A 26,093-nucleotide genomic window follows, 5' to 3' on the forward strand; every position below is an offset into this window, starting at 1 on the left:
AAAGCCAAGTTCCTAATATATAGTTTGACGAGAATCACCCCGCCCCGCCCCCAGCCTTTGTACTTAATATTGTCAAACGGAGAATTTCTTCAAAAAGTAGGGAAGTAAACAAGCTATTGAGTGGGGGTTTTTTTTTTTTTTTTGGCAAATGTGAAACTTCAGTTCAGTTTTTCGTAAGTACTAGAAATAGTCACATTAATTGATTTTTAAGTAATTACTGATTCCTAATGTCAGCAATAAGCTTTATTTATTTGAAAGTATTAGCAGAATACTTTTTCTTCCTGTGCCCTTCCCTACAGAGATTTTAGTTGTAGTTAAATGAAAAGCCAGAGCTGGCATATTCCAGTCCTACTATTTCCTAACTCTCCTAACCTCGGGCAAGTCACTTAACCTCCCTGAGTCTGTTTCCCCTTCTGAAAAAAAGTATCTTTCTCACAAGGTTTTTGAGGGTGAAATGGGCTAACAAGCCTGCCTGTGATCGGCAGTCAGGCACATAGCAGGTACTCAGAATATGTCCCTTGATCTGAATCACCTGCTCAGTAAACTGAAAAATTCCCTCCTGTAGTGGGTAAATAAGCAGCCCTGGGGGCACAGTGGCTAAAGGGACCAACTGCGAACTGAAAGGTCGGCAGCTCGAAACTACCAGCGGCTCCTTGGGAGAAAGATGTGGCAGTCTGCTGCCATAGAGGTTTACAGCCTTGGAAACCCTATGGGGTCACTAGGAGTTGGGGGTGGGGTGGGGGGTTAAATAGCGTCCCCCAAAAGGTGTGCCCAAGTCCTAACCTCCCGACCTGTGAATGCGACCTTATTTGGAAATGGGCATCTTTGTCAATGTAATTAAACTAAGGATCTCGGGATGAGATCATCCTGGACGACCCTAAACCAAAACCATGGCCATTGAGTTGGTTCCAACTCACAGTGACCCCATAGGACAGAGCAGAACTGCCCCAAAGGGTTTCTGAGGAGCAGCTGGTGGATTCCAACTGCCGACCTTTTTGGTTAGCAGCTGAGTTCTTTAACAAACTACGCCACCAGGCCCCTGGATGACCTCGGTGGGCCCTAAACCCAATGACTGGTGCCCTTCTAAGAGAAAGGAGAGGGTGATTTGAGACTCAGACACAAAGCGGAAAACTGTGTGAAGGCGGAGGCAGAAACTGAAGCGATGCAAGTCAAGAACACCAAGGAATGTTGGCAGCCGCCATAAACTCGGAGAGAGGCAAGGAATGGATTCTCTCTTGCAGTCTCCCAAAGGAACCAACCTAAGGACACCTTGATTTTGGACTTCTGGCCTCCAGAACTGTGAGTGAATACGTTACTGCTGTTTGAAGCCACCCAGTTTGTGGTAATTTGTTACGGCAGCCCCTGGGAAGTGAATATGCTTCTCCGTACTTCTTAGTTTTGTGCTAATACATGAGAAAGCTGAATCAAAGCAGAGAGCTCTGGCCCTTGAAAAGTAATAAGAGGCACAAGAGTGCTTTTCAGATTTAATTTTAAAAAACCCGTTGCCTTAAACACACTCTACTATGGGGATATAAAGCTCATGGGACCTCACTTAGGTCTTGGATTTAATTTGTGTCAACCCAAGGCCACAAGTACCCACCACAGCAAGGGAGAGGGGTGGGCAGGAGGAATAGGGTGTGCTGAGCCAGCCCCATGAGCAGAGAGACACAGATGTCATTACTGTGGCTGCTTCCCCACCACACAGGCACACTGACATTTCCCCTCCTCCCTGTCAATGTGTAAAACAGGAAACGGCTGCCAGACAGAATGCATAATGAGTAAACCTTAAATGGGAGCACATCTCCCCAGTTAAACTGACAGGGCAGGGACATTCATTCATTTGTACCCGCTTAATACACACTTACCAAGTGCCCGCACAGTGCAGGGAGCAGGGGAACACCAAGCTAAAGAAAGATCCTGGAATACAAGTTCCAATCCTAGTGGCCTACAGCACTGTCCTGACGGCAAAGGTACCATCTCTTTTAACTACTGTTGTTTTGGTTAGCTGCTGTTGAGTCAACCCCTGACTCATGGCGACCCCACGTACAATGGAATGAAGCACTGCCTGGTCCTGCACCACCCCCATGACTGGTTGTGGATCAGACTGTTGCGATCCATAGGGTTTTCACTGGCTGATTTTTGGAAGTAGGTTACCAGTTTTTTCTTCCTAGTCCATCTGAGTCTGAAAGTTCTGCTGAAATCTGTTCAGCCACAAAAAAATACAAAAAAACAAAAAAAACATGCAAACCTCACTGACAGACAGGTGATGGCTATGCTTGAGGTGCATTGGCTAGAGATGAAATCCCAATCTCTCACATGGAAGGCGAGAATCTTACCAGTGAACCACAGTGTCCTCTATTATTACCTTACCTGCCCTGTCCCTGAGGATTCAAGTAGTCTACTCTGTTTTTTTATCAGCCTTAGTTCTCAACCTTGCCGGCATACAAGAACCCTAGAAGAATTATTCAGGAAATACTTAGGAGAAATGTCAGCCTATGAGGTTTTGACAATCCTTAGCTAATCAGTGAGCATTACTGCCCACCAGCAAGGAATCAATTAAATCAATGAAGGCACATCATACAACGGAACTCTCTGTAGCCATTAAAAAAGGAAGCAGATCTTTCTGTATTAATATGAATATGCATAATGAACTCAGTGAAAAAACCACGACGAGGAACACTATGAGCTGTATGCATCTATTTGTATTTTTTAAAAGGGTATTTATAGATGAGTAAGTGGTTGCCTAGGCATAGAGTATCTCTGGATGGACACGAGAAAAACTGGTTTCAATCACCAGCACAGGGGAGGGAAAGGAGGAGTCCGGGATGGGAAGAAGCATTATTTTTTCCTGTATACTCTTCTTGAGATTTCTGCATATATATTTTTTCATTTTTTTGATCTTCAGGTGAAAGTTTACAGTGCAAATTAGTGTCTCATTCAAAAATTTACACACAAATTGTTTTGTGACATTGGTTGCAATCCCCTCAATGTGTCAGCATTCTCCCCCTTTCCACCTTGAGTTCCCTGTGTCCATTCGTCCAGTTTTCCTGTCCCTTCCTACCTTCTCGTCTTTGCTTCTGGGCAGGTGTTGCTCATTTAGTCCCAGACATTTGTTGGAACTGAGAAACACATTTATCTTGTGTTATGTTTTGTTTTGTAGGGCTCTCTAATCTTTGGCTGAAAAGTGGGCTTTGGCAGGGGCTTCAGTTCTGAGTTAGGAGAGTGTCTGGGGGCCATAGTCTTGGGGGTTCCTCCACTCTCTGTAGGACAAGTAAGTCTGATCTTTTTTGTGTGTGTGTGAATCTGAATTTTGTTCTACCATTTTTCTCCTGCTCTGCCTGGGACCCTCTATTGATAGTGATCACTCTCAGAGCAGTCGGTGTTGGCAGCTGGGCACCATCTAGTTCTTTTTTTTTTTTTTTAATCTTTTCTTTAGTTTTTATAATACAGGTCTTATACAATATTTGTTCTTTTGTGATTGACTTATTTCACTCAACATAACATGCTCCAGATTCATGCATGTTGTGAGGTGTTTCATGCATTCATCATTGTTCTTTATTGTTGCATAGTATTCCACTGTGTGTATGTACCATAATTTATCCATTCATCTCCTGATGGTCACTTAGCATGTTTTCATATTTTTGCTTTTTCAAGTAGTGCTGCAGTGAACATGGGTGTGCATATGTCTATTTGTTTGACAGCTCTTATTTCTCTAGGGTATATTCTTGGAGTGGAATTGCTGGATCTTATGGTATTTCTATTTCTAGCTTTTAAGGAGATGCCATATTGTTTTCCATAGTGGTTGTACCATTTCCATTCCCACCAGCAGTGCATAACTGTTGCGATCTCCCCGTAACCTCTCAGATGTTTATTATTTTCTGCTTTATTTTTTTAATTTGGATTAGTGCCAGTAATGTCTGGGTGAGATGGTATGTCACTGTGTTTTTGATTTGCATTTCTCTAATGGCTAATGATCGTGAGCATTTCCTCACATGTCTCCTGGCTTCCTGACTATCCTCTTTGGTGAAGTGTCTATTCGTATCCTTGGCCCATTTTTAAACCGGATTATTTGTCTTTTTGTGCTTGAGGCATTGAAGTATTCTATATATTTTAGAGATTAGACCCTTGTCGGATATGTTGTGACCAAAATTTTTTTTTCTAGTCTGTACGTTCTCTTTTTACTCTTTTGGTGAAGTCTTTTGATGAGCGTAAGTGTTCAATTTTTAGGAGCTCCCAGTTATCCGGTTTGTCTTCTGGTGTTTGTGCATGGTTAGTTAAGGCTTGTATTCTATTTATCCCATGTATTAGGGCCCCAGCACTGTCCCTATTTTTTCTTCCATGGTCTTTATTGTTTTAGGTTTTATATTTAGGTCTTCGATCCATTTTGAGTTAGTTTTTGTGTGTGGTGTGAGGTGTGGGTCCTGCGTCATTTTCTTACAGATGGACGTCTAGTGTCATTGGCACCACTTGTTGAAGAGATTTTCTTTTCCCTATTGAACAGACCTGGTCCTTTGTCACAGATCAGCTGACCACAGGTGGACGGATTTACATTTGGGCACTCAATTCTCTTCCCCGGGTCTGTGTGTCTGTTGGAGCAGCACCAGGCTCTTTTGACTACGGTGGCTGCACAACAGGTTCTAAGACCAGGTGGTGTGAGGTCTCCTACTTTGTTGTTCTTCTTCAATAATGCTTTACTTATCCAGGTCCTCTTCCTTTTCCACATAAAATTTGTGATCAGTTTCTTCATCATGTTAAAGAATGCTGTTGGAATTTGGATCAGGATTGCATTCTATCTGTAGGTGGCTTAGCGTAGTACTGATATTTTCACAATGTTGAGTCTTCCTATTCATGAGGCTGAAATGTTTTTCTGTTTATTTAGGTCTCTTTTGGTTTCATGTAGCAATCTTTGATAGTTCTTTTTGAACATATCTTTCGTGTCCCTGGTTAGATTTATTCCTAAGTATTTTATCTTTTAGGGAGCTACTGTAAATGGTATTGTTTTCCTGATTTCCTTTTTGAACTTCTCTGTTGGTGTAGAGGAATCCAACTGATTTTTTGTATGTTAATCATGTATCCTGCTACTTTGCTGAACCCTTCCATTATTTCCAGTAGCTTCCTTATAGATTCTTTGAAATTTTCTATGTATATGACCATATCATCTGCAAATAGGTATAATTTTACTTCTTTCTTACTGTTATGGATTGAATTGTGTCCTCCCAAAATGTGTGTCAACTTGGCTAGGCCATGATTCCCGGTATTGTGAGACTATCTACCATTTTGTCATCTGATGTGGTTTTCCTATGTTTTGTAAACCCTACCTCTATGATGTTAATGAGGCAGGATTGGAGGCAGTTATGTTAATGAGGCAGGACCCAATCTATACAATTAGGTTTTGTCTTAAGTCAATCTCTTTTGAGATATAAAAGACAGAAGCGAGCAGAGAGACAGGTGGACCTCATACCACCAAGAAACAAGAGCCAGGAGAAGAGTACGTCCTTTGGACCTGGGGTCTGTGTGTTGAGAAGCTCCTTGACCAGGGAAGATTGATGACAAGGACTTTCCCCCAGATCCAATAGAGAGAGAAAGACTTCCCCTGGAGCTGGCACTCTGAATTCAGACTTCTAGCCTCCCAGTCCATGAAAGAATAAATGTCTCTTTGTTAAAGCCATTCACTTGTGGCATTTCTGTTATAGCAGCACTAGATAACTAAGACACTTATCAACTTGGCTGCCCTTTATTTCTTTTTTTGCCTTATTGCTCTAGCTAGGACTTCCAGCACAATGTTGAGTAAGACTGGTGGTAAAAGGCATCCCTGTCTTGTTCACGTTCTCAAGGGGAATGCTTTCAGTCTCTCTCTGTTGAGAATAATGTTGGTTGTTGGTTTTGTATAAATGCTATTTGTTATGCTGAGGAACTTCCCTTCTATTCCTATTTTGCTGAGGGCTTTTGTGATTGTTAAGGTTGTGTGTCAACTTGGCTAGGCCACGATTCTTAGTTGTTTGGCAGCTATGGTGTAGTTTGACAATTGTATAATGATGTAATCACCTCCACAATGAGATCTGATATAATGTGATCACCTCCATGAAGGGATCTGCTGTGAGCAGCCAATCAGTTAAAAGGGAGTTTCCTTAGGAATGTACCCTGCATCCAATAAAGGTGGCAAGGCTCATGGGCTTTTGCTTGCTCTGGATCCTGCAGCTGGCTCCTGCTCATCTGACCTCCAGTTCTTGGGACTTGAGCTAGCAGCTTACCTGCCTCCTTGCCTGCTGTCTTAGTTATCTAGTGCTGCTGTAATAGAAATACCACAAGTGAATGGCTTTAACAAAGACAAATTTATTCTCTCACAGTCTAGGAGGCTAGAAGTCCTAATTCAGGGTGTCAGCTACAGGGGAAGGCTTTCTCTCTCTGTCAGCTATGGAGGAAAGTCCTTGTCATCAATCTTCCTGGTGGAGGAACTTCTCATTACAGGGACCTATTCTCCTGGCTCTTGTTTCTTGGTGGTATGAAGTCCCCAAATGGTGGACGTGCACACAATATTGGGAATCATGGCCTATCCAAGTTGACACACATTTTTGGGGTACACAATTCAATGCATAACACCTGCCAATCTTTGGATTCATTGGTCTCCACGGCCTGTGAGCCAGAGGCCTGCTGTCTGACTTGCTGATCTTGGGTTCGCCAGCCCCTGCAGCCTGACCCATGGATTTGGCACATTCCAACCTCTACAACCACGTGAGCCATTTCCTTGACATAAACCACTCTGTACATATTTATACACTTGACTGGTTTTGCTTTTCTAGAGCACCCAGCCTAGGACAGGTTTTATAAAATGCCTCCTCTGTTTTGACTGAGATGAGCGTGTGATTCTTTTATTTATGTGGTGGATTACGTTGATTGATTTGCTAATGTTGAACCATCATCGCATATCTGGCATGAATCCCAGCTGGTTATGATATATCATTTCTTTGATATGCTGTTGAAGTCTCTTGGCTAGAATTGTATTGAAAATTATTGCATCTCTATCCATGAGGGATACCCATCTGAAATTTTCCTTTCTTTTCTCTTTTTAAAAATTTTTGTTGTCTCTTTCCCTGGCTTTGGTATCAGGGTTATGCTGGTGTCACAGAATGAATTCCAGAGTATTCCTTCCTTTTCTATGCTCTGAAATAGTTTGAGCACTATTGGTTTGTGCTCTTTTCTGAATGTTTGGTAGAATTCTCTAGTGAAGCCATCTGGGCCACAGCTTTTTTTTTTTGTTGAGAGGTTTTTTTTTTTTTATTTTAATTACTACTTTAATCCCTTCTTTTGTTATGAGTCTGTTTAGTTTTTCTATCTCAGTTTGTATTAGTTTAGGTAGGTAGTGGGTTTCTAGAAATTTGTCCATTTCCTCTAGGTTCTCAAATTTGTTCACGTACAATTTTTCATAGTACTCTGTTGTGATCGTTTTTATTTCAATTGATTCCGTTATGATATCACCCATCTCATTTCTTATTCAGGTTATTTGCTTCCTCTCCTACTTTTCTTTTGTCAATTTGACCAGTGGTTTTGTCAATTTTGGTGAACCTTTTAAAGAACCAACTTCTGGTCTTGTTGATCCTTTGTATTGTTTTTCTGTTCTCTATTTCATGTATTACTGCTCTAATCTTTATTATGCCCTTTCTTCTGGTGACTGTGGGCTCCTTTTGCTGCTCTCTTTCTATCTGTTCAAGTTGTAGGGTCAATGTTTTGATTTTGGCCCTTTCTTCTTTTTTGATGTATGCATTTATGGCTATGACTTGACCTCTAAGCACTGCTTATGCTATGTCAAAAAGGTTTTGGTATGATGTGTTTTCATTCTGATTTGAATCTATGAATTTTTTTGATTCTCTTCTAGATTTCTTCTTCTAATACTCAGTGGTTATTAAGCAAGGTGTTGGTCAGTTTCTATATATTTGGTTTTCTTCCTTGTTATTTCTGTTATTGATTTGTACTTTTATGGTGTTGTGATCAGAGAATATGCTTTGTATTATTCTGATGTTTCGGATTTTGTTGAGGCTTGCTCTGTGGCATGAAGAATGTTCCATGAGCACTGGAAAAGAATGTATACATTGCTGTTGTTGGGTGGAGTGTCCTGTATGTCTATGAGGTCAAGTTGGTTGATTGTGCCAGTTAGATCTTCTGTATCTTTATTGAGTTTCTTTCTAGATATTCTGTCCTTCACCGAAAGTGTTGTGTTGAAGTCTACTATTATTATCGTGGAACCATTAATTTCTCTTTTCGGTGCTGTCAGAATTTTTTTAATGTATTTTGGAGCCCTGTTGTTGGGCGCATACATATTTATTGTGGTTATGTCCTCCTGGTGGGTTGGCCCCTTAATCATTATATAATGTCCTTCATTATTTTTTATGGTGGATTTTGCCTTAAAGGCTATTTTATCAGAGATTAATATTGCCACTCCTGCTCTTTTTTGGTTACTGTTTGCTTGATATATATTTTTTTCCATTCTTCGAGTTTTAGTTTATTAATGTCTTTGTGTCCAAGGTGTGTCTCTTATATACAGCATACAGATGGATCATGGTTTTTTAATCCATTCAGCCACACTCTGTCTCTTAAGTGCTGTATTTAAGCCATTTACATTCAGTGTAATTATCGATAGGTATGAGTTTACTGCTGTCATTTTGTACTTTTTTTGGGGTGTTCACAGTTTCTTTGTTCTGCTTAATTTTCTGTGCTGAGTTCTTTTTGTTTACAGATTTTCTTTTTATTTCTTTCATTATTGTTGATTGTGTGTTTACTGTGTCTATGCTTTTCTTTTTTGTTGTTACCTTGAAACTTACATTTTATTTTCCTAAGTTTAAACCAGTCTTTTATTTCTTGATATTGCCTTGACTTCTCTATATGGATGTTCTGTAACTACACTGTTCATTCCTTCTTTTTGTTTTGATGTCATTGTTTACATGTTGAGGTGTCTGGATCCCTATTCCAGTCTTTTAGCTTTATTTTTGATAATTCTTTATCAGGGCTGATGTCTGTTTGATCTGTCCTGTGTCCTAATCTTTGATTGTTGTCTGACGTTCGTACTCCATTTGGAGAATTCTCTTTAATATTTCTTTAATTTTGGTCTGGTTTTACAAATTCTCTTAATTTCTGTTTACCTGGAAATGTCCTAATTTCACCGTTGTATTTGAGAGAGAGTTTTGCTGGATATATAATTCTTGGCTGGCAATTTTTTTCTTTCAAGGCCTTATATATGTCATCCCATTGCCTTATTGCCTGCATGATTTCTGCTGAGTAATCAGAGCTTAGTCTTATTGATTCTCCTTACTAGGTGATTTTTTTTTTATCTCCCTAGCTGCTCTCAGGATTTTTTCTTTGTCTTTGGTTTTGGCAAGTTTTATTATGATACATCTTGGTGACTTTCTTTTGAAGTTTATCCTGTATGGGGTTTGTTGAGCTTCTTGGATGGGTATCTTCTCGTCTTTCATGATATTCGGGAAGTTTTCTGCCAACAAATCTTCAACAACTCTGTGTTTTACAGTGCTCCCTCCTGTTCTGGAACTCTGAACACATGTAAGTTTTTCCTCTTGATAGTGTCCCACATAATTCTTAGGCTTTCTTCACTTTTCCTCATTCTTTTTCTGATTTTTCCTCAAACAATATGGGGTGAAGTGATTTCACCAATTCTGTCTTATGTCCTTCTATTCACAGAAGAAAGATGTGGCAATCTGCTTCTGTAGAGATTTACAACCTTGGAAACCCTATGGGGTTGCTATGAGTTGGAACCGACTCAACAGCAGTAAGTTTGGATCCTTCTTTTGAGTTGTCTCTTTCCGAAATTATATTGTTAATTGCTTGGATTTCTAATTGCTGTTTTTGTATGGTTTCTAATTGTCTATTAGTTTTGTTGCTTTGTTCTTGTATTGTTTTCCTGAATTCTTCTATTGCTTTGTCTGTGTTTTCCTTTGTTTTGCTGTGTTTTCCCTGATCTCTTGGAAAGCTGTGTATATTAGTCTTTTGGATTGTTTATCAGGTGTTTCTGTTGCCTTATCTTCCTCCAGAAAATTTTCTAGTTCTTTATTTTGGTTGCTTGCTGGAGCCATCTTGTCCTGTTTCTTAATGTGATTTGATATTGTCTTTTGTCTGTGAGGTATCAAGAAGTCATATTTATTATTTATTGTATGTTTGCTGCATCCTAAATTTCTGTTCTGTTTTGTTTTGACATATTCAAATGCAACTCTAATCACTAATATGGCCATTTTCAAGCTCTCTCCTCCAGTCTATGGGTGGGTGAAGTAGCAACTGGGTGTATGAGTGCAAGTTTTTCTTTGCTGGTCTTGCGAGGCTGTCTGCATATTTCTTAAACTTTTTTTTTTTTTAAATAACAATAAAAAAGGCAGGACAAATGTAGATATTGCTAGATCATGTATTATAGAAGAGGAATGATAGAAAGCCAAAGTGATCAGGAACCATCTCCTTAAAACCAGTTGCCATCAAGTCAATTCTAACTCATGACGACCCTATGAGTACCAGAGTAGAACTGTGCTCCATAGGGTTTTCAATGGCTGGTTTTTTGAAGGTAGATCACCAGGCCTTTCTTTTGAGGTACCTCTGGGTGGACTTGAACCTCCAACATTTTGGTTAGCCGCTGGGCACCTTAACTACTTGTACCACCAAAGGACTCTAACATCTCCTTACTTATGGCAAATAAGAGGAAAAAAATGGCCAAGCTATTTCTGAGTCTTTCCTTTCACTCACCTTCTTCAGTAGGGTGTTGATAAAATGCTTGTGGCGACCCAGAGTTCTGGGTTCAGCTCTGGTTGAAGACCTTGGGCAAGCTACCCATCCTCTCTGGATTTGTTGTTTAAAATATTTCAAATGAGAAGGCTGGGTTAAGTGATTTAAAAATTACTTCAAGCCTTAAAATCCCATGATTATTTTCTTGGGACTCCTGCAAACAATTGACTTCTATAGGTCATGCTTCACATTTCTAATTGATGTCGTCTGGGCAGATCAATCTGAAGACAGCCTCGAGGGGTCAGGATGCCCTCTCTGTCACCAGGCTTACTACCTAGGTTTCAAAGTCCTGACAAGCTCTTCCCAGTTTTCCAAAAGGTATGAACCTCTCCCAGGATGCCTTGTTCTGAAGGGCACAGAGCAACATTTGTAGAGGCAACAGACAGAAGAATAAAGCACCTCTGCAATTGCACTGGCTATGTATAGCTATGCAAGCACAGGCATCCACTCTGTTTAACACGAGTACCCCCTTTTTTTGAATGTCCATTTTACTACCCAAAAAAGCCCTTTCACCATCAAATGAATTATCTAACACATTCCAAGTACCAGTCACAAAAATGATGAATTCTCTTGTAAATGTGCTACTAGACAAGCCCAGACAAAAACCATTCCTGTTAGCCAAGAACATTTGCACACAATTTTGATAAGTAGCACTATGGCCACAAAAGACAGGAAATGGGTTAGAGGAAATCAGGACATTCAGACAGAAGGTGAAAGGGTGGGCAGGATTTGAGAGGTCACTGGTTTTGAATATAGTCATTCCTGCTTTTACTAAAGGTCAACTTTGAATACAAATGTAATAGCTTCATTTAAAGCCAAAAAGCAATTCTGACAAAGATGGTCTTAAATACATACAGATTTTTAATGTCCGAAATTTCTTATTTAACCTAAAAAATAGAAATATTCTGCCATGTAACAAGGTTGGGTCATTTCAGTAGTGTCATATCTAAGCAGCCCACACAGACCAGCCAAACCATCCTATTATTAAAAGCCTCTAGAGCATGTTCAACAGCCTCCTTAGATACTGAAGCTTGGGGCGACACAGCCCTCATTACAGTCAAGAAGTTCTCCTAACGGCTAACCCAGGTTTGTGCATGACTTCATGCTTTTGCACATGCTGCTCTTTCCTCAAAGAATGACAGTGTCCTCCCTGGTTCATTGCCAGGGTCACTCCTCCAAGACCAAGCACAAACTCACTTTGTGTGTGATGTTTCCCCAACTCCATTCATCCCGGTTGCAACTCATGCACATGTGCATGGATGCATTTTTTAAATTTTTGTATTTATTTTTTTAATTATGAAAATCAGCCATGGTAACTGTTTTGAAATATATGAAGTAAAAATCAAAGTCCTCACCTTATATCCTTAATCCCATCACTTCCCTCTTCATCTTACACTCTTGGCATTCCCAGTTTACAGCACAGTGCCTGGTATATAGTAGGGTTCTTAATAAAGCAATAAATAATTTAATAATGACTAATGAATAAATTAATAATGATGATGGTGATGAGTCTTCAACATTTACTGAGCATTAACTACAAACGAGGCAATGTGCTACACATTTTAAAAAATGAGTAAATGAATGAACCAAGATGTCATTCCATTTTTCTTTTGTGTAGATTTAGTATTTTACTCATAAATATGTTTAATGAAGGTTCTAATTAAGTAACTTAAGAATATTTATAATTTGTTGTTAAATGGAAACAGCAAATTATAAAAACATACTGTTTTATAACATAGCAGAATCCCATTTTTTGTAATAAAATTATAAATATACGTGTTTGTGTATGCATGGAAAAAACTGGAAGAAAATATGTCTAAAAGCCCTTATCTCTAGGTGGTGGGATTATGGGTGGTTTTTATTTTCTTCTCTTTGCTTCAAAATTTTATATAATGAGCATGTATTGTTTTGAATAACAATAAAAAAGTTATTTTCAAAGAATACTGTTAAACCGCTCTCTTTCAACAGTCTTCTCCAGGATAAAAAACATCTGAAGAATCCTGAGCTTAACTAAAAAAACAGATTTCTTAAAAAAAAAAAAAAAAATTAGCTAATCATTAGTGTTCTTAATGGAGAAAGGGCAGTGTTCAAATAAGAATTAAATAAATTGCTCCAGTTGGAGGAAAAATTCAATTTACTGCATGCAGCCTATGTTCCCCTACTGAAACACAAGTTGATTCCTTTCATTCAGAATCAGTATGCATATTCACTGGCTAGATTTCATCTCACATCTGCAAATTTAATTTTTCCTCTCTTGGTCGTCAGAAGATTAGGAAATAAATTTTAGTCCAGACAATAAATTCTACTTGGCAAGCTCAAAATAACATAATTATTAAAAAGCATCACTGAAGATCAGCCAGCAACCTTCCAAAGGACTGTTAACACTATGCACTTAAAAATAAGGGCACATCTGTCTGAAAGAAGATTGGGAGACACGTGAATAACAGAATACAATGTTTTGGAATTCTCTGCAAAACAACAATGCCACACATTACCTGTCTCTTTGAATTTAGCAATAATTATGAAAAATAATTTCCCAACAATGCAAGTTATAAAAATAATGTCATCATATTACCTAGAAGAGACTCCAGACTTTAAAAACAAGATATCTGTTAACTAGAATATTTGGATGTAGTTCCCAAGAACTGAGAGATGATCCCCTTTCATGATCCCCTATGGCTGAGAAGAAAACTATCAAATGAAAGCCTACTAACTGGCTAAAGAATTCTTAGAAAAGGAAATCTTCTTGGCCGTGTTAATTGGGAGAAGTCTTTCTCTTGGGGGGTCCCTGTAAAGACATATAAAACTTGTATATGTTCATGCCTTTACATGTAGGGAAGGTCTTCAAGTATAAAACAAAAAACCAAACCTGTTACTGTTGAGCCGATTCCAACTCAAAGGAAATCTAGGATATTCAAAGACTATCCCTTTCAGACACCTGACAACGACTTGGGTTCCATAGCTTCCTTATGTGCTTCAGTGCCCATGGATGTTCTTTAAAGGCCACCGAGCTTCCTCACCGTGAAATAGAACTGCTCTGTCTCCTGCTGGTTAGCTCTCCTCTTGGCAATGCTGGGTTTGCTCATGAAGGTTTCCGAGACGGTGGACTTGACAGACTCCATGGAATTGCTGTACTGGAAGCAGTCAGACACGTCAAAATCCTCAACGGTCACAATGTCCTGGATGGTCTGCAGGGTGGCCTCCATTGTCTTCTTCACCTGCCATGATAAGGGCCAACATAATGCATGAGGGGTAGGCTGCAAAACTGCTTGTGATGGAAGCTTAGAGAGGTGCGAGAAGGAGAGAGCTGGGGAAGGAGTGGGAATGCCATCAAAAGGTACAGCTCTGCTCCCCACCTGAGAGTGCTAAGTGATAAATATCACGTGGACTCAGCTACAGCATGCTACTCTCTCCAGTGAGGACCTAAAAACCACGACTCTCTTCATGCTATGTGCATAACCTAGCTCTTTTACTTAATATTTACTTTTAAAATCTGATACTAGCTCTTGGCCATAAAGGAAATGTTAAGGGAAAGAGAATGAAATGAATCCAAGTGAATACCATCATACAGAGAGCTAGTTAAAGTGTATGACGGGGTCTAGTTTTGCATCTATCCCAGGTACTGTTTCATGACCTTCAACAGATCCATGAACTTGTTTCCCCATTTGCAAACTAAGTGATCAGTCCTTCCTGATCTTCTTGGGAAACAGTAAGACTTACTGAAATGCAAGGTGATAAGCCATCTGAGCTCAAAAGAAAAGAGTTGGCTAATCAATCATATTGCCCTTTTGAACTGGTTGTTGAAAGCAAATACGCTGAGCCCAGAAGAAAGTCACCATCATCTAAGAGGATGGAGATGTTTGAAGTGTCAGAGGCAAAGGCCTCCGTTTGTTTGAAAATGCTGGAAAAAGCCAAGCATGAGGGGGTGGTTTCAGAGATACAATATTGTTCACACAGCTGCCAAGTGCCATTTTGATGAAACGTGTAGAGGGGAAAAAAAAAGCATTCTGCAAGAGCTCAAAATAGAGCTCAACCTTTGGCAATGCAAGAGCAACTTCCTGGAGTTCAAGGGCAGGATGTAGCAGAGGGGGAAAGTCCAAGCCGCCATTTGGCTAGGAAATTTTTGCGGCAGCCCGGACATTCTCTGCATGCTCCTTCCACCTGCTCCCAGACAGGCAGCAGCAAGAGGCTCAACAGGGGAACCCTGTGGATGGCTCAGTCTCCTAGATTGGAAGCTCACCTCCTCGTTCTCAATCTTCAAGGTGGACAAGCGAGACTGCAGTTGTTGGCACCTCTGTACCAGCTCACTCTGGACAGGCTGCTGGGCACAGAGCTGGGAAGCCTGCCAAAAGAAAGCAACACCAGGTCAGGAAGAGGACACAACTCTCTTGGCAGTTCCAGAGTTCCCATTACTGCTAATAAAACTACTCATACTCAAGGTGTAAGGCTTGCAGTTTCTATGTTGAAACAAAATCCAAAGCCAAAATGTGTGGACCTCTTCCAGGACCAAATATCAGGGGAAAGGAATGGGGAGGGGGACTCATTTAGAAAGACCAGGCCTCTCTCTTTAGAGCACATCTCCAAGCTGGTGCTTGGCAGGGGCAGGCCTGCCTAGAGTCTGTGGTTCTATGGAAGCCTGAGGGCACCTGAGCACAAAGCCTTGGAGAGACCCAGCTCCAGGAACACAATGCTCTGGCATAGTGAAGATTTCCTGCTAGTAGGTCACCTTTCTGGTCCCTCTCTCAGCTTCCTTCATACATCAGAGTGAAAGTAGGAGAGAAGTGGGTCAGGAGGCTAACTTGCTGCTGGTCGCAGCCAGCATGTTTATACATCTGAGCCATGGATGAGACTGACTCAATCATAAAGAGGGCGAAGCCAGGAACAAGTCCTCAGACTATGCCAGACAGCCCCAGAGGGCATGGAATATGGTAGAGTCATCATCTTACTCCAGGTCTTCACCAGTTCTGCGTGTGAGGGAAGTCTGTCTTTCCCCTAACAAGCTTTCCCCAAGCATGCTCTGCGTGAAGGGATGGCTGATCCATTGCCTCCTGATGAGGCATGGCTATGGCATGAGGTCACCCACTGCAGTCCCCGGATGATGGATAAGGAGCAGGAGGCTGGGAGCTTTGGGAGGTAGGAGATAGGAGCCATGTGGAGGCAGCTTCTGGCACCTTGCTGCCATGTGTCCCTCAGCCTGTCATCTGCAGAGAGACACCTGGATAGAACTGGCCTCCTTCCTCCCCAGCAACGAGTAGGCACATTCACATGCCCACAGACTGTTCTCTTGCTTGCAAAGACAAAACTTCTCCTCAAGTGGCGGAGGTTGGAACTTGACCTTTTCCTTCACTGGCTTTTAAGCTCCCAACTGACTTGACCTCCTCCCCGAGCCGAGAGGCTGGCCTGAGTCGGCTCTCAGATCTAAAGAGAGATGACTTCACTCTGGCTCTTGGATAGGGAGACACAATGGAGAAAGCTCAGTGGCCAGAACTGGTTAGTGCCAAGAGTGAAACTCTCTGGCTGCCTGATGTCACCAGTCAGGCATCCAGAGCCCCACAAGTCTCTGGGGGCAGTAAGAGTGGAGCCAAGCACCTCCTCCTGGTATATCTGAGAGCACTTGCCATCAACTCATGTGCTAAGAACCCCAGAATGCCAGAGTCGGTGTGGGGCCCTGGCCAATTTTAGGTCTTCCAGTCAATTTAAATGCCACCTGAACTTTGGCCCTAGTTCAAGGACTTCCAGGCGGCTCCCTCCTATTGCCTCCACACTGTGCAGACAGCCCACACTGATGGGGACAGACCAGCTGCAGGGACCAAGAATGACTCGTCCTCTCATCTCTCATTTTCCACTGATAGGAAGGCTAAGCTGGAATGCGGAACCCTAGCAAGCTCTAGGACTGACCCTGGCCACTGCCTGGCTCAGTCCCTGATCAGCTGTCTCACACTTGGGAAGAGCCCGGGCAGAAGGGAGAATTATTGATTTCTAAAGTAACCCAGACCTAGCAGTGGGGAACAGCAGCAGGAAAGCCATCTCTGGCCTGCTCCTTTAAGAAGCAGCAGAGCTGCTGATGCATGCTTTGGCAGTGGGTCCTCTACCGGGGTGCAAGGTAATGCATTCCAGCTGTGCTCTAGAGTACAGAAAGGAAGCTCTGACAGGGCTGGGAGGGGGTCTGAGCACCCAGCATCTGGATTCCCCCTTTATGGAGACAAGCTGTTTGGCTCAGAAAGCAACTCAGTCAACACCAGAAAATGTATTACTCCACTCAGCTGGCCCCAGAGTTCCACTGATCCTTGGGAAGGAATCTCAGTGGCAGCTGCAGAAGGGCTGACAGCAGGGGCTTGGAAGGCAAGTTTGACCAGCAGCCAGCGCAGGTGAGGGATGAGGCTTCCTGGAGCTCGGTGACACCCCTTCCCCCAACTGTAACTGCACATGCTGCCATCTCACTTCCCCATCTGTGCAGACGCTGACACTGCTGAAGCCACAAATTGTAAATGCTGTGGTTTTCCCCAAAAAGCAGAGGATAGAAATCATCTCCATACTCCTGTCTTTAGGATAGAAATGTCCCACTCCCCATAATGGCCTATCGATGACAGCGAGCCTCTGGTTACAATACTATAGTCGTCGTTCCCAGAGCAGGGTGTTTTCAACAGTCTGGATCTAATCCTAAGGGAAGCATCATTCTTGGTGAGAGAACATTGTGCTTTTTTGGTCACCTTGCACCCATTCCCCCTTCTTTTGGTAACTGGCCTGACAGCCCTGTTCAGGGACCTATCCCTCCACAACTCAGGCCACGTGCTTTGAATGGAGCTCTGCCCCACTCAGGGATGAAGCATGTGATCTACGCATAAGCCAATTAGGCAGATAACCGGCCACAGTGATTGGCTCAGGGATAAGCACTTCATCCATTCAGAGCCAATGAGACACAGTGAGACTTTTGGGGGGCTTCTGGGAGGGAGGCAGATACTCTTTCCACTAGATTTCAACCTACAAGGGTATAAGGCTGGAAATGCAGTCACCTTGCCCCCACAGGGAAAGGGCCTAACTGAGAACAGGAAGGAGAGCAGACAGAGAGAAACAGTCTTGACGCTCTTTCTGCTCCTGAATCCAACCAGGCCTAAAGATCCACCCTGAACTTTTCTGTTACATAAGCCTATATATACCCTCCTTTTGATTTAGCCAGAAAGTAAAACGGGGCTTCTGCCAGTAGGATTTAGGTTCACTCTGATTTGTATGTGCCAGAAGTGGAATGAAAAGATTCAGAATCATGAAAACCAAGGAGCTTCTCTTTTCCCTCACTTCAGTTTTTTTTTTTTTTTTTCAGTTTACTTAGGCCCCTCTTGTTTCAGTCATTGGAGGCAAAGAGTCCAAACGGGCCCTCATGATAATGTGCCCCTGCCTGGGCAACCAACACCAGGCCTTCAGGATGGCCTCTTGGCTCTACCCCTTTATGGAGGTATTCATTCTGATTTGTGTATTTAATACCCAAGTGAAGCTACAGACTTTATTATAATCTTCTAACCTCAGGAGAATAAGATCCCCCAGAATCCAACAACCGAAGAACCTACTCCCCCATTAACCTTCCCCCCATAAGGCCTCTAGGATCTAGCTGCACTTCAACTCTCACTTGTTCCAGGCTTACCATTTGACACCGCCCTTTCCCTTCTACCAGACTGAACTATTAGAAGTTCTGGAACACACCTACTGCTTTTCACCTTCTTTGATCATGCTGGCCCCTTTAGGTGCCCCTCCCTATGCATTTTTCTAACTCCTCCCCAACCTCAGCGACCTCCCTCACCAGACTCTAAGCTCCCTGAGTACTGTAATTCCCAACGATTACAGCCAAGCCTGGTGGACAGCAGGTGCTCTGTCAATGTTGGCTGAATGAGCAGATCGTGCCTCGCTTTAGTAGGGGAGACACCCACCTGACAGGAAGCCAGCCCCAGGCCTTCCTCTCCCCAGGATAATGTAGCCTCAGTGCTGTGAATCTAGAGACAATGAGTTCCAACCCCTTGGTGGTACGAGGATGGGGATAGGGCCTCACCATGTCCCCCATGTGGGGCTGGAACTCAAACTTCATAGGTGGGCAGAAGACATTGTTGTACATTTCCATGAGGCGCTGCTTGTCACTGGTGGCATCCAGGTTTTCTACCGCGTTCTCGATGGCATCCAGACCCTCGTGCTTTGACTGCTCTAGATTTAACTCAGCGGACAGGAAGGTGCGCAGGGCCCGGTTCAGGCTGGCGTGGTAGCCTAGGTCACAACACTGCTGTGGGAAGGAGAAGGCATATGAGCAGACCATGGACAACCCTAAGGCTTGGCAGAAAAGGAGGGTGACCCTCAGGGTAGATCGGATCATGGCGATGAGATTGGCTGTGCAGCGGGAGGAAGGCCGACATGTTGACTTGCAAGATCAGAATGAGATTTCTCAGTTCTTGACTTCCAGTGTAATAGTTCAACACCTTAGAGGGTTGTGTGGTGTTTAGAATGAGGAGGATTGGTGAGGATGACATGATGTAATTTAATCATGCATTGTACAGTACTATTCAGTAAACATGAGAAGAGTTGAGAGTTAAAGAGAAGCCTCTTCTATTTTCAGGTTTATCTGGGGCCCATTATAACAAAATTCAACTATAAAAATGTAGCCTGACACTCCTTGAAGGTTACTGCAGTTGAGTCACTATATATCAGCCAAGCCAGGCCATTTCAGCATTCAGGGATCAGAAGCCAGGAGTGGTGCACGGGCAGTTAATTCACCCTAACTTACTCAGAACTCTGGGTGGGTGAAGAAGAGAATGAAGGAGGGTACTAACTCTGTCAGTCATTTCCCCCACCAACTCCCAACATTCTGGGACCAGACCTTAGCAGCAGGCTAGGATTTTGGTACCAAAGCCCCTGCCCTACAGAAATAGCATATATAGGATCAGAGAACTCGAAACATAAGTCTTAATGGAAAAATTCAGATCATGGAAAGGATTCTGACTTTTTAAAAGCAAAAGGTAAAAAGAAACGGTACGAAAAGGTAACAGTAGAAAACAAGCACCGGACAAGAAGTCAGGCAACCTTGGAAAAGCTACTTCCCATCTGGAGTTTGTTTCCTCAACTGTAAAATGAAAGCATCTGACCAGGTCAGTGGTTTTCAAGCTGTATACCAGAGCTCTGAGATGCTGTGCCAGGGCGTGCGGGCTGCCCTTGAGAAGTCGGTAAAAGGACAGCCAAACTAGTAGGGCTTGGCGGCACCCACACCTGCTCAACCAAACCAGCTCTCCTGCTTTTTCTGTTTAATATACCAGGATTCTATCTAAGGTCTAGTTTGAAGAAAGAATTCTGTTAGAGAAAAAGTCTGAAAACCCTTGGACTAAATGTAATCCCTAAGATCCTCTTCAGCAGCAACATTCTAGAACTTTATGACAATATTTCCTGTCCCTCTGGAAGGACCTGGAGATTCAAATTCCTAGAACATCTACTGTCCTCTCTATTGTTCAAGCAGCTCTGAGGTCCAGAACCAGAGAAGAAACGTCAGAGAAGAATCCACAGCTAAAGACCATCTGTCTGAATGCAATTTCATTCCATAAGCAGACATCAAATTAACCCCCCGCCCCCGCCACCCTTCCCTCCTCATCACGATCACACTGGGAGCAGCCAGTAGCACGAAGAAAAAACATGGGATTGCCTCCTCCTTCCCAGGATCTGACAAGATGCTCAGTGATGGAGCGCCTGTCGGGCTGAGCTCTGGGTTCGGTGCCAACAGGCCCTGGCAGGTGCCTGGCTGCGGCGGAAGAACAGCAGTTACAGCTTAACTAGAGGCAGAGGATGGAAAGACATTCAATTCAGCTGAGAGGGAAGAGTAAATGGGAGCTAGACAAAGGCGGCTGACTGGGAGGCTGCACGTGCTGGGGCCCTTCCTCCTCAGGGAGATGTTGCTGGTTTAGCCAGGCTGCCCTTGACCCTGCAAACCTTCAGGACCAGCTCCGAGGATTAACTTCATGCCTGTAAGTCTAATGACCAGAAGTAAAAGTGCTGCCCCCAGGCTGAGCAAGTGTGCGTGTGCTGGGGAGCTCTTTAAGGCAGAAAAGAATGAGGGGAAAGCAATGGGCCCTTTATAAACCATCGCATGCTATTGGTAACTCACCTGCCCTCTCTGTTCTCACTACCCCTACCCTGATTCATGCCCTTATTATCTTACACCAGTGCTGGATGCTTAACTGTCCTAAAATACAGCTTTTATTATGTCAGTTCCCTGCTGAAGAACCAAAAATAGCTCTCATTTTTTTCTAAGGTAAAGTCTTCCTTCCTCAGTTTGGCAACCAAAAATTGCCTCTATTTACTACTTGTGCTTACTGTGTATCAGGCCGTGTGCTGAGTGCTTTATATACAGTCTTCCTTTTAATCCTCATAATAACCCTTGTGAAGGAGATATTATCTTAATTTTCCAGACTAAGAAGCAAAGGATCAGTGAAGTGAAAGAACTCGAGCAAGATCAAACAGCCAGAACAAACTGTAATCTGTCCTCAGCCTGTCTATCCAACGTTACCTCCATTTTCTTCTTCAGACTTCTCTGTTCTAATCCAGTGACACGCTCTGTTTAGGGCAGAGCACTGAAAATGCATGAGCCTGAGATCAGCTGTGTTACCCTGAGCAAGCTACTTAACCTCTCTGAGTCTCAAATGAGGATCACATCGGCGTCCTAGACTGTTGTGCCTGTAAATACAAGCAATGCATTTATATATTATCTGGCACCATGTGGGCACATTACAATATCCTTAAATCCATTAAATTCTGCCCCTCAGCATCCAGCATCCTTCCTTCCTGAAATGTTTCCTACTCTTCTCAGCTGTTGGAATTGGACCCAGTCTTCAAGATCTAAGTCAAATTCCCAGCCTCTGGGAAGCCAGCCAGCCAGCCAGCCCTGCGACCCTGGCCTCCATTGATTTGTCTCCACTCAGTCTGTAGCCGTCATGTGTCACAGAATCCGCTCCCTCATTCTGTGGTTGCCATTTCCTATCACCCCAACCAAAAGGTAAGCTTCGTAGGGGGCTTTATACCCCTCACTATTATGCCCTTCCCACAGTAGGCACTCAATAAACATCAGCTGATTGACTGATGCCAGGAGTATAAATTCTAGCCGCTAACAATTTTTTTAAGAAAGTAATACCAACCAAAAGCAAACCTACTGCCCTTGAGTTGTTTCTGAGTCACAGAAACACTATAGGACAGACTAGCTGCCCCCGCAAGGTTTCCGAGGCTGCCATCTTCACGGAAGCAGACTGCCACACCTTTCTCCCAGAGGGCGGCTGGTAAGTCTGAAACTTCGCCCTTTTGTTTAGCACCTGACTGTTTAACCACTGTGCCATCAGGGCTCCTTTGGGAATAATACACATAGGTAGAATACTCACCTGAGTCAAATGGGTAGATGTGACCACTGAAGTCTTCTGTTTGCTCACTCTGTGTGGCCTAGGGAAGGCAGAGAGCCTTCTCACAGCTGGTCTACTGCCTCTATCTATGTAACTCCCAATAGGGAGGGCTCTCACTTGTGGTGTGCCTTCTGCATCCTCCATGGCCCCAGCCAACCAGGGAAGTTCGGAATAGGTTTTCCAGGTCCTGGCTATACACATGTCTGTAGGAGCAATAGCCAGAATCTGAGCTTTCAGAAAAGAAGCAATTTCTGGCAAGGTTAGGTAAACAGGGTTTAAATATTTCATCCCTGTTCCCAGAAGAAGCACAGTGAGTAGAGGCAGCATGTTATTTTGCCCACAGTGGGAACAAGGCATGCTTTCCATGGCTTCTGATGAGTTCTGTGGCCGTGCCCGGTTCCCCTGGCCATTTCTGGGTTATATCAATGTTTGATGAAAACCCTCTCAGGGGAAATCAAATTTTCATAAGAATTTAATGACAGCCTATCCAGATGTGTGATGACTTGATAGCTCACTAACCCCTTACCATCTGATTTCCTCACTCAGGTACTGCAGAAGCCCTAGAAAAGAAAAATGGGTGTTTCCCAAGACCCACTTCAAGTTCATACAGAAGAGAAAAGTACTGCCCTTAGTAAAATTTCCTATTGAGAAAACCGTGTTCCCCTCTATCTGACTTGGGCGCACCGGAGCTTTCAACTTTCTATCCGTATCCACGGTGCTCACAGCACCCAGCCACGCCTGAGGACAATGCACTGGTCTTCGTTTATGCGTCTCCTCCTGGGCTGACAGAGCCACAGGAGTACAGGGGAGGAAAATCACATTCCAGTGAGGTTCAGTTCTTAGACACTATCAAGTCAGCTCAGAATGTCTTTCTGGCCTGAAGTCAAGGTCTTCCTGGCCTGTGTCAGATGCCTCACATAGGCTCCTACAGTCTGGCTTTAAATCTTATGCGGCACTATGAAAAGAAGTCGGAGGCTAGTCCGTGTGTCAATGTACTGGTATCGAAAAAAGTAACTTCTTTTCACTTATCCTCCATGCCCTAAGCACACATTGAGCTTTAACACCCCTAGGAAGGAGGCCGAGTGGTGCGCATAGCACAGATGGCAACGGACTGGAACAAGATTCATTCCACTGCTCAAAGCAAGTGCTGGAGACGGTCAAGGTTAGAATGCCAAGGTGCCCAGCCTCCCCACTCACTCCTGCTCAAACCATCACTTCACCACCAAAGCGGTTCTTTTTGTTGTTGTTCTTTTTATTGCATAGGTCACAGTAAAAAGAAACAAGCACTGATACATGCAACAATATGGGTAAAGCTCAAAAATATCATGCTGAGCAAAAAAATGCAAATACAAAGAAGTACATACTGTATAATCCCATCTCTGTAAAGTTCTACAACAGGCAAAACCAATTTAGAGTGAAAGAAATCAGAGCAGAGGTTACGTCAGTCTGGGAGTGGATAGACTCAGGACAAGCAAGAAGAACTTCCTGAGGTGATGAAAACAGTCTTTATCTTGATAGAGATATAGGTTACAAGAGGGTATGAATTTGTCAGAGCTCTTCGAACTGTAACAATTAAGTTCAGTCACTGCATGCAAATTATACCACAATTAAAGAAAAATTAAAAGGCACAAAAAGAAACAACATTGGCTTAAAGAATCTCCTCTTCCTCCTTCTATTCCTTCCTTCTTTCAATGAACAGATTGTATGACCAGCTACGTATTAAGCACTGGGGGAAAAGAAGACTTAATTCCTCCCCTCACGGAGTGCACAGAGGAGATTAAGAGAGCTTCTTCCTCTGTTCTTGGTGGCTCTCAAACTTTTTTTGAACCCCAACTCAGGAATATATATATCGCATCTTACATTGCAACGCACGCACACATGCATGTGCACAACGCAAACCTAAAATAAGTTTCAAAAAAATAAAACTTAACCTTACTTGTGTGACGTACTCTGATATATTCTACTCTACTCTATTCATTTAAGAAAATGGGTCAAAACCCATAAAAGCGATTTCATGACTCTCCTAATGGATCGTGATCTAGTACAGGTTGAAAAACACAGTCTTGGTGCCTCCTGTGCTTGCCTCTGGCACTGTGGCTGCCCAGTGACAGAAATCATCTGTCTGCATGTCTATGAATACTTCCAGGGCAAAAACTATTTTATTCCTTCTTACACCCGTAGTGCAGAGCACAGGGCCTGGCACAAAATCTCACCACAAATAATATTTACTAAGTATTTACAGAGCAGAATAATGTTATTGTTATTATTATTTTTTTTTAAAAAAAGACAGGAGCTAATTGCCCCAGGGGAAAAAAAAAACAAAACAAGACACAACAGAAACGCCGCAACATGGAAATAAGAGCAACTCTACTACCCACGTGGCCTGGAATGCTACCACACTGGACTTACTCAGAGCAACCTAGACCCACGCCCTGGCTGAGTGCTGAGGAGGCTGGCATGCGTCTTTTACAACACTTCATACCACATTCTGGGAAGTTAGGCTCTCAACGTACTTTTTAAAAAAAACAAACCTAAGTGATGAAATGAAGTGCAAAATAGTTTGCTTCTTGGACTGATTTTAAAACAGCTGCTCACACCTGATAGTCTCTGGGTGGTATAAGCGGTTAATGCACTTGGCTGATACCTCAAAAGTGGGAGGTTTGAATCTGCCCAAAGGTGCCTGGGAAGAAAGGCCTGGCAACCTACTTCCAAACAATCAGCCAATGAAAACCCTATGGAGTGCCGTTCTTCTCTGACACACATGGTGTCACTTGGAGTCGACTGGAAGGGAACTGGTTTTTTTGGCTCATACCGGATACAGGGTCTGTGAATTGCCTAGGCTGTGACTGATATGGCAGCGGCCCCTTTCTTTTCCTGAGGTCAGCGTTTCAGTGAAAGGGGTGGGAAAGTGGCTCTGGAGGGCCAGACCAGGGGAAGAGGTGTAGCAGACTGGATGGTCTAGAGGTGAGATAAACAGCAGAAATTGACTACAAGTATGAACCGATTCTCTTCCCAGTCCTGAGAACAGGCCTCTGTCCCAAAAGTGAGAAGCTGCTCCCCTGAGGAGGCAGGAAGGATCTGTTTAGGGCTTTGACCTCCACTGAAGGACAGTGTTCAGATTGGCATCAACAAGCAGAAACAACAAAGAGGCGCCTGAACAGGAATCAAGGCTCCATTTACCCAGGGAATCAGTGACACCCAGGGCAGTAAGAGGCTGAGAAGGTGAAGAAACAGGCCTCTGTATTTTAGAAAAGCTCCTCAAGCAACTCTGATAAGAGGCCAGATTGACATGCCAATTCTTCAGTTTATGGGGGGGAGGGGCGGGGGACTAGAGCAGGAAAAGGGAGAGGTCCAGAATAGTCACGTGACAAGCCCAGGTGACCCCAGATGACCTGGCTGCTTATATGAGTGAATCTTAGCCCAGAACTCAGTACACCCCCCAACATGATGTGAAGGTGTGGAAGGTTTGCTTGTGGAGAAATCAAGGCAGACAAGCTTGCAAGGTCTGTCCGCTGAGAGCCTGAGGCAAATGCCAGGCCTCAGAGACAAGACTGGTCAGGCTACTCCTAAAGCCCTGAGCACTGGGATGCTGATGCTGCATCAGCTGGCTCCAGGGTCCCCACTTCCATGGTTGGAGGCGGAGGTGAGAAAAGGTGTACTTACATAGTTTCAATCAGGGCTGGTTTAGAAACTGGACCACACTGGAGCCTAGGGGTGAGAGGGTTCGTAAGACTCAACTATAAGTTTTAGGGGAAGCAGCACGAGAAAAGAGGCCAGGGCTGACCAAAGACAAAAAGTTTATCCTTTGTGGCTTGTTGCTGCTAGTTGCTGCTGAGTTGATTCTGACTCATGGCAATGCCATGTGTGCAGAGCAGAACAGGCTACATAGGGTTTTCAGTGGCTGATTTTTCA

At 43.2% G+C, this 26,093-nt stretch overlaps 1 protein-coding gene and 1 long non-coding RNA gene across 14 annotated transcripts in view; both read right to left on the reverse strand.

The window, feature by feature from the left end:
• SRGAP2 (SLIT-ROBO Rho GTPase activating protein 2) overlaps positions 1 to 26,093 on the reverse strand; it is a 299,295-nt gene that overhangs the window by 69,624 nt on the left and 203,578 nt on the right. For 11 of the 13 annotated variants that reach the window (XR_002785789.2, XM_003410270.4, XM_010590259.3 and 8 more), the window contains exons 8-10: positions 18,812 to 19,036; positions 15,014 to 15,115; positions 13,794 to 13,991 (exon numbers count right to left, since the gene is read on the reverse strand). Coding sequence is in view for 12 of the 13 variants with exons in the window: in XM_003410270.4 (XP_003410318.1) it covers positions 13,794 to 13,991; positions 15,014 to 15,115; positions 18,812 to 19,036 (525 nt within the window). In the remaining variant the exon portion in view is untranslated. The remainder of the gene's footprint in view (positions 1 to 13,793; positions 13,992 to 15,013; positions 15,116 to 18,811; positions 19,037 to 26,093) is intronic. The other 2 variants (XM_010590263.3, XM_010590261.3) reach the window with 1 other exon arrangement.
• LOC135228315 (uncharacterized) lies at positions 123 to 13,787 on the reverse strand. The gene is made up of 2 exons (XR_010318753.1): positions 12,129 to 13,787; positions 123 to 10,119 (listed from the first exon to the last, which is right to left on the reverse strand). It is a non-coding gene; the product is annotated as an uncharacterized LOC135228315 (long non-coding RNA).

Source organism: Loxodonta africana, chromosome 20 (assembly GCF_030014295.1).
Source record: "Loxodonta africana isolate mLoxAfr1 chromosome 20, mLoxAfr1.hap2, whole genome shotgun sequence".
Taxonomy (NCBI): Eukaryota; Metazoa; Chordata; class Mammalia; order Proboscidea; family Elephantidae; genus Loxodonta; species Loxodonta africana.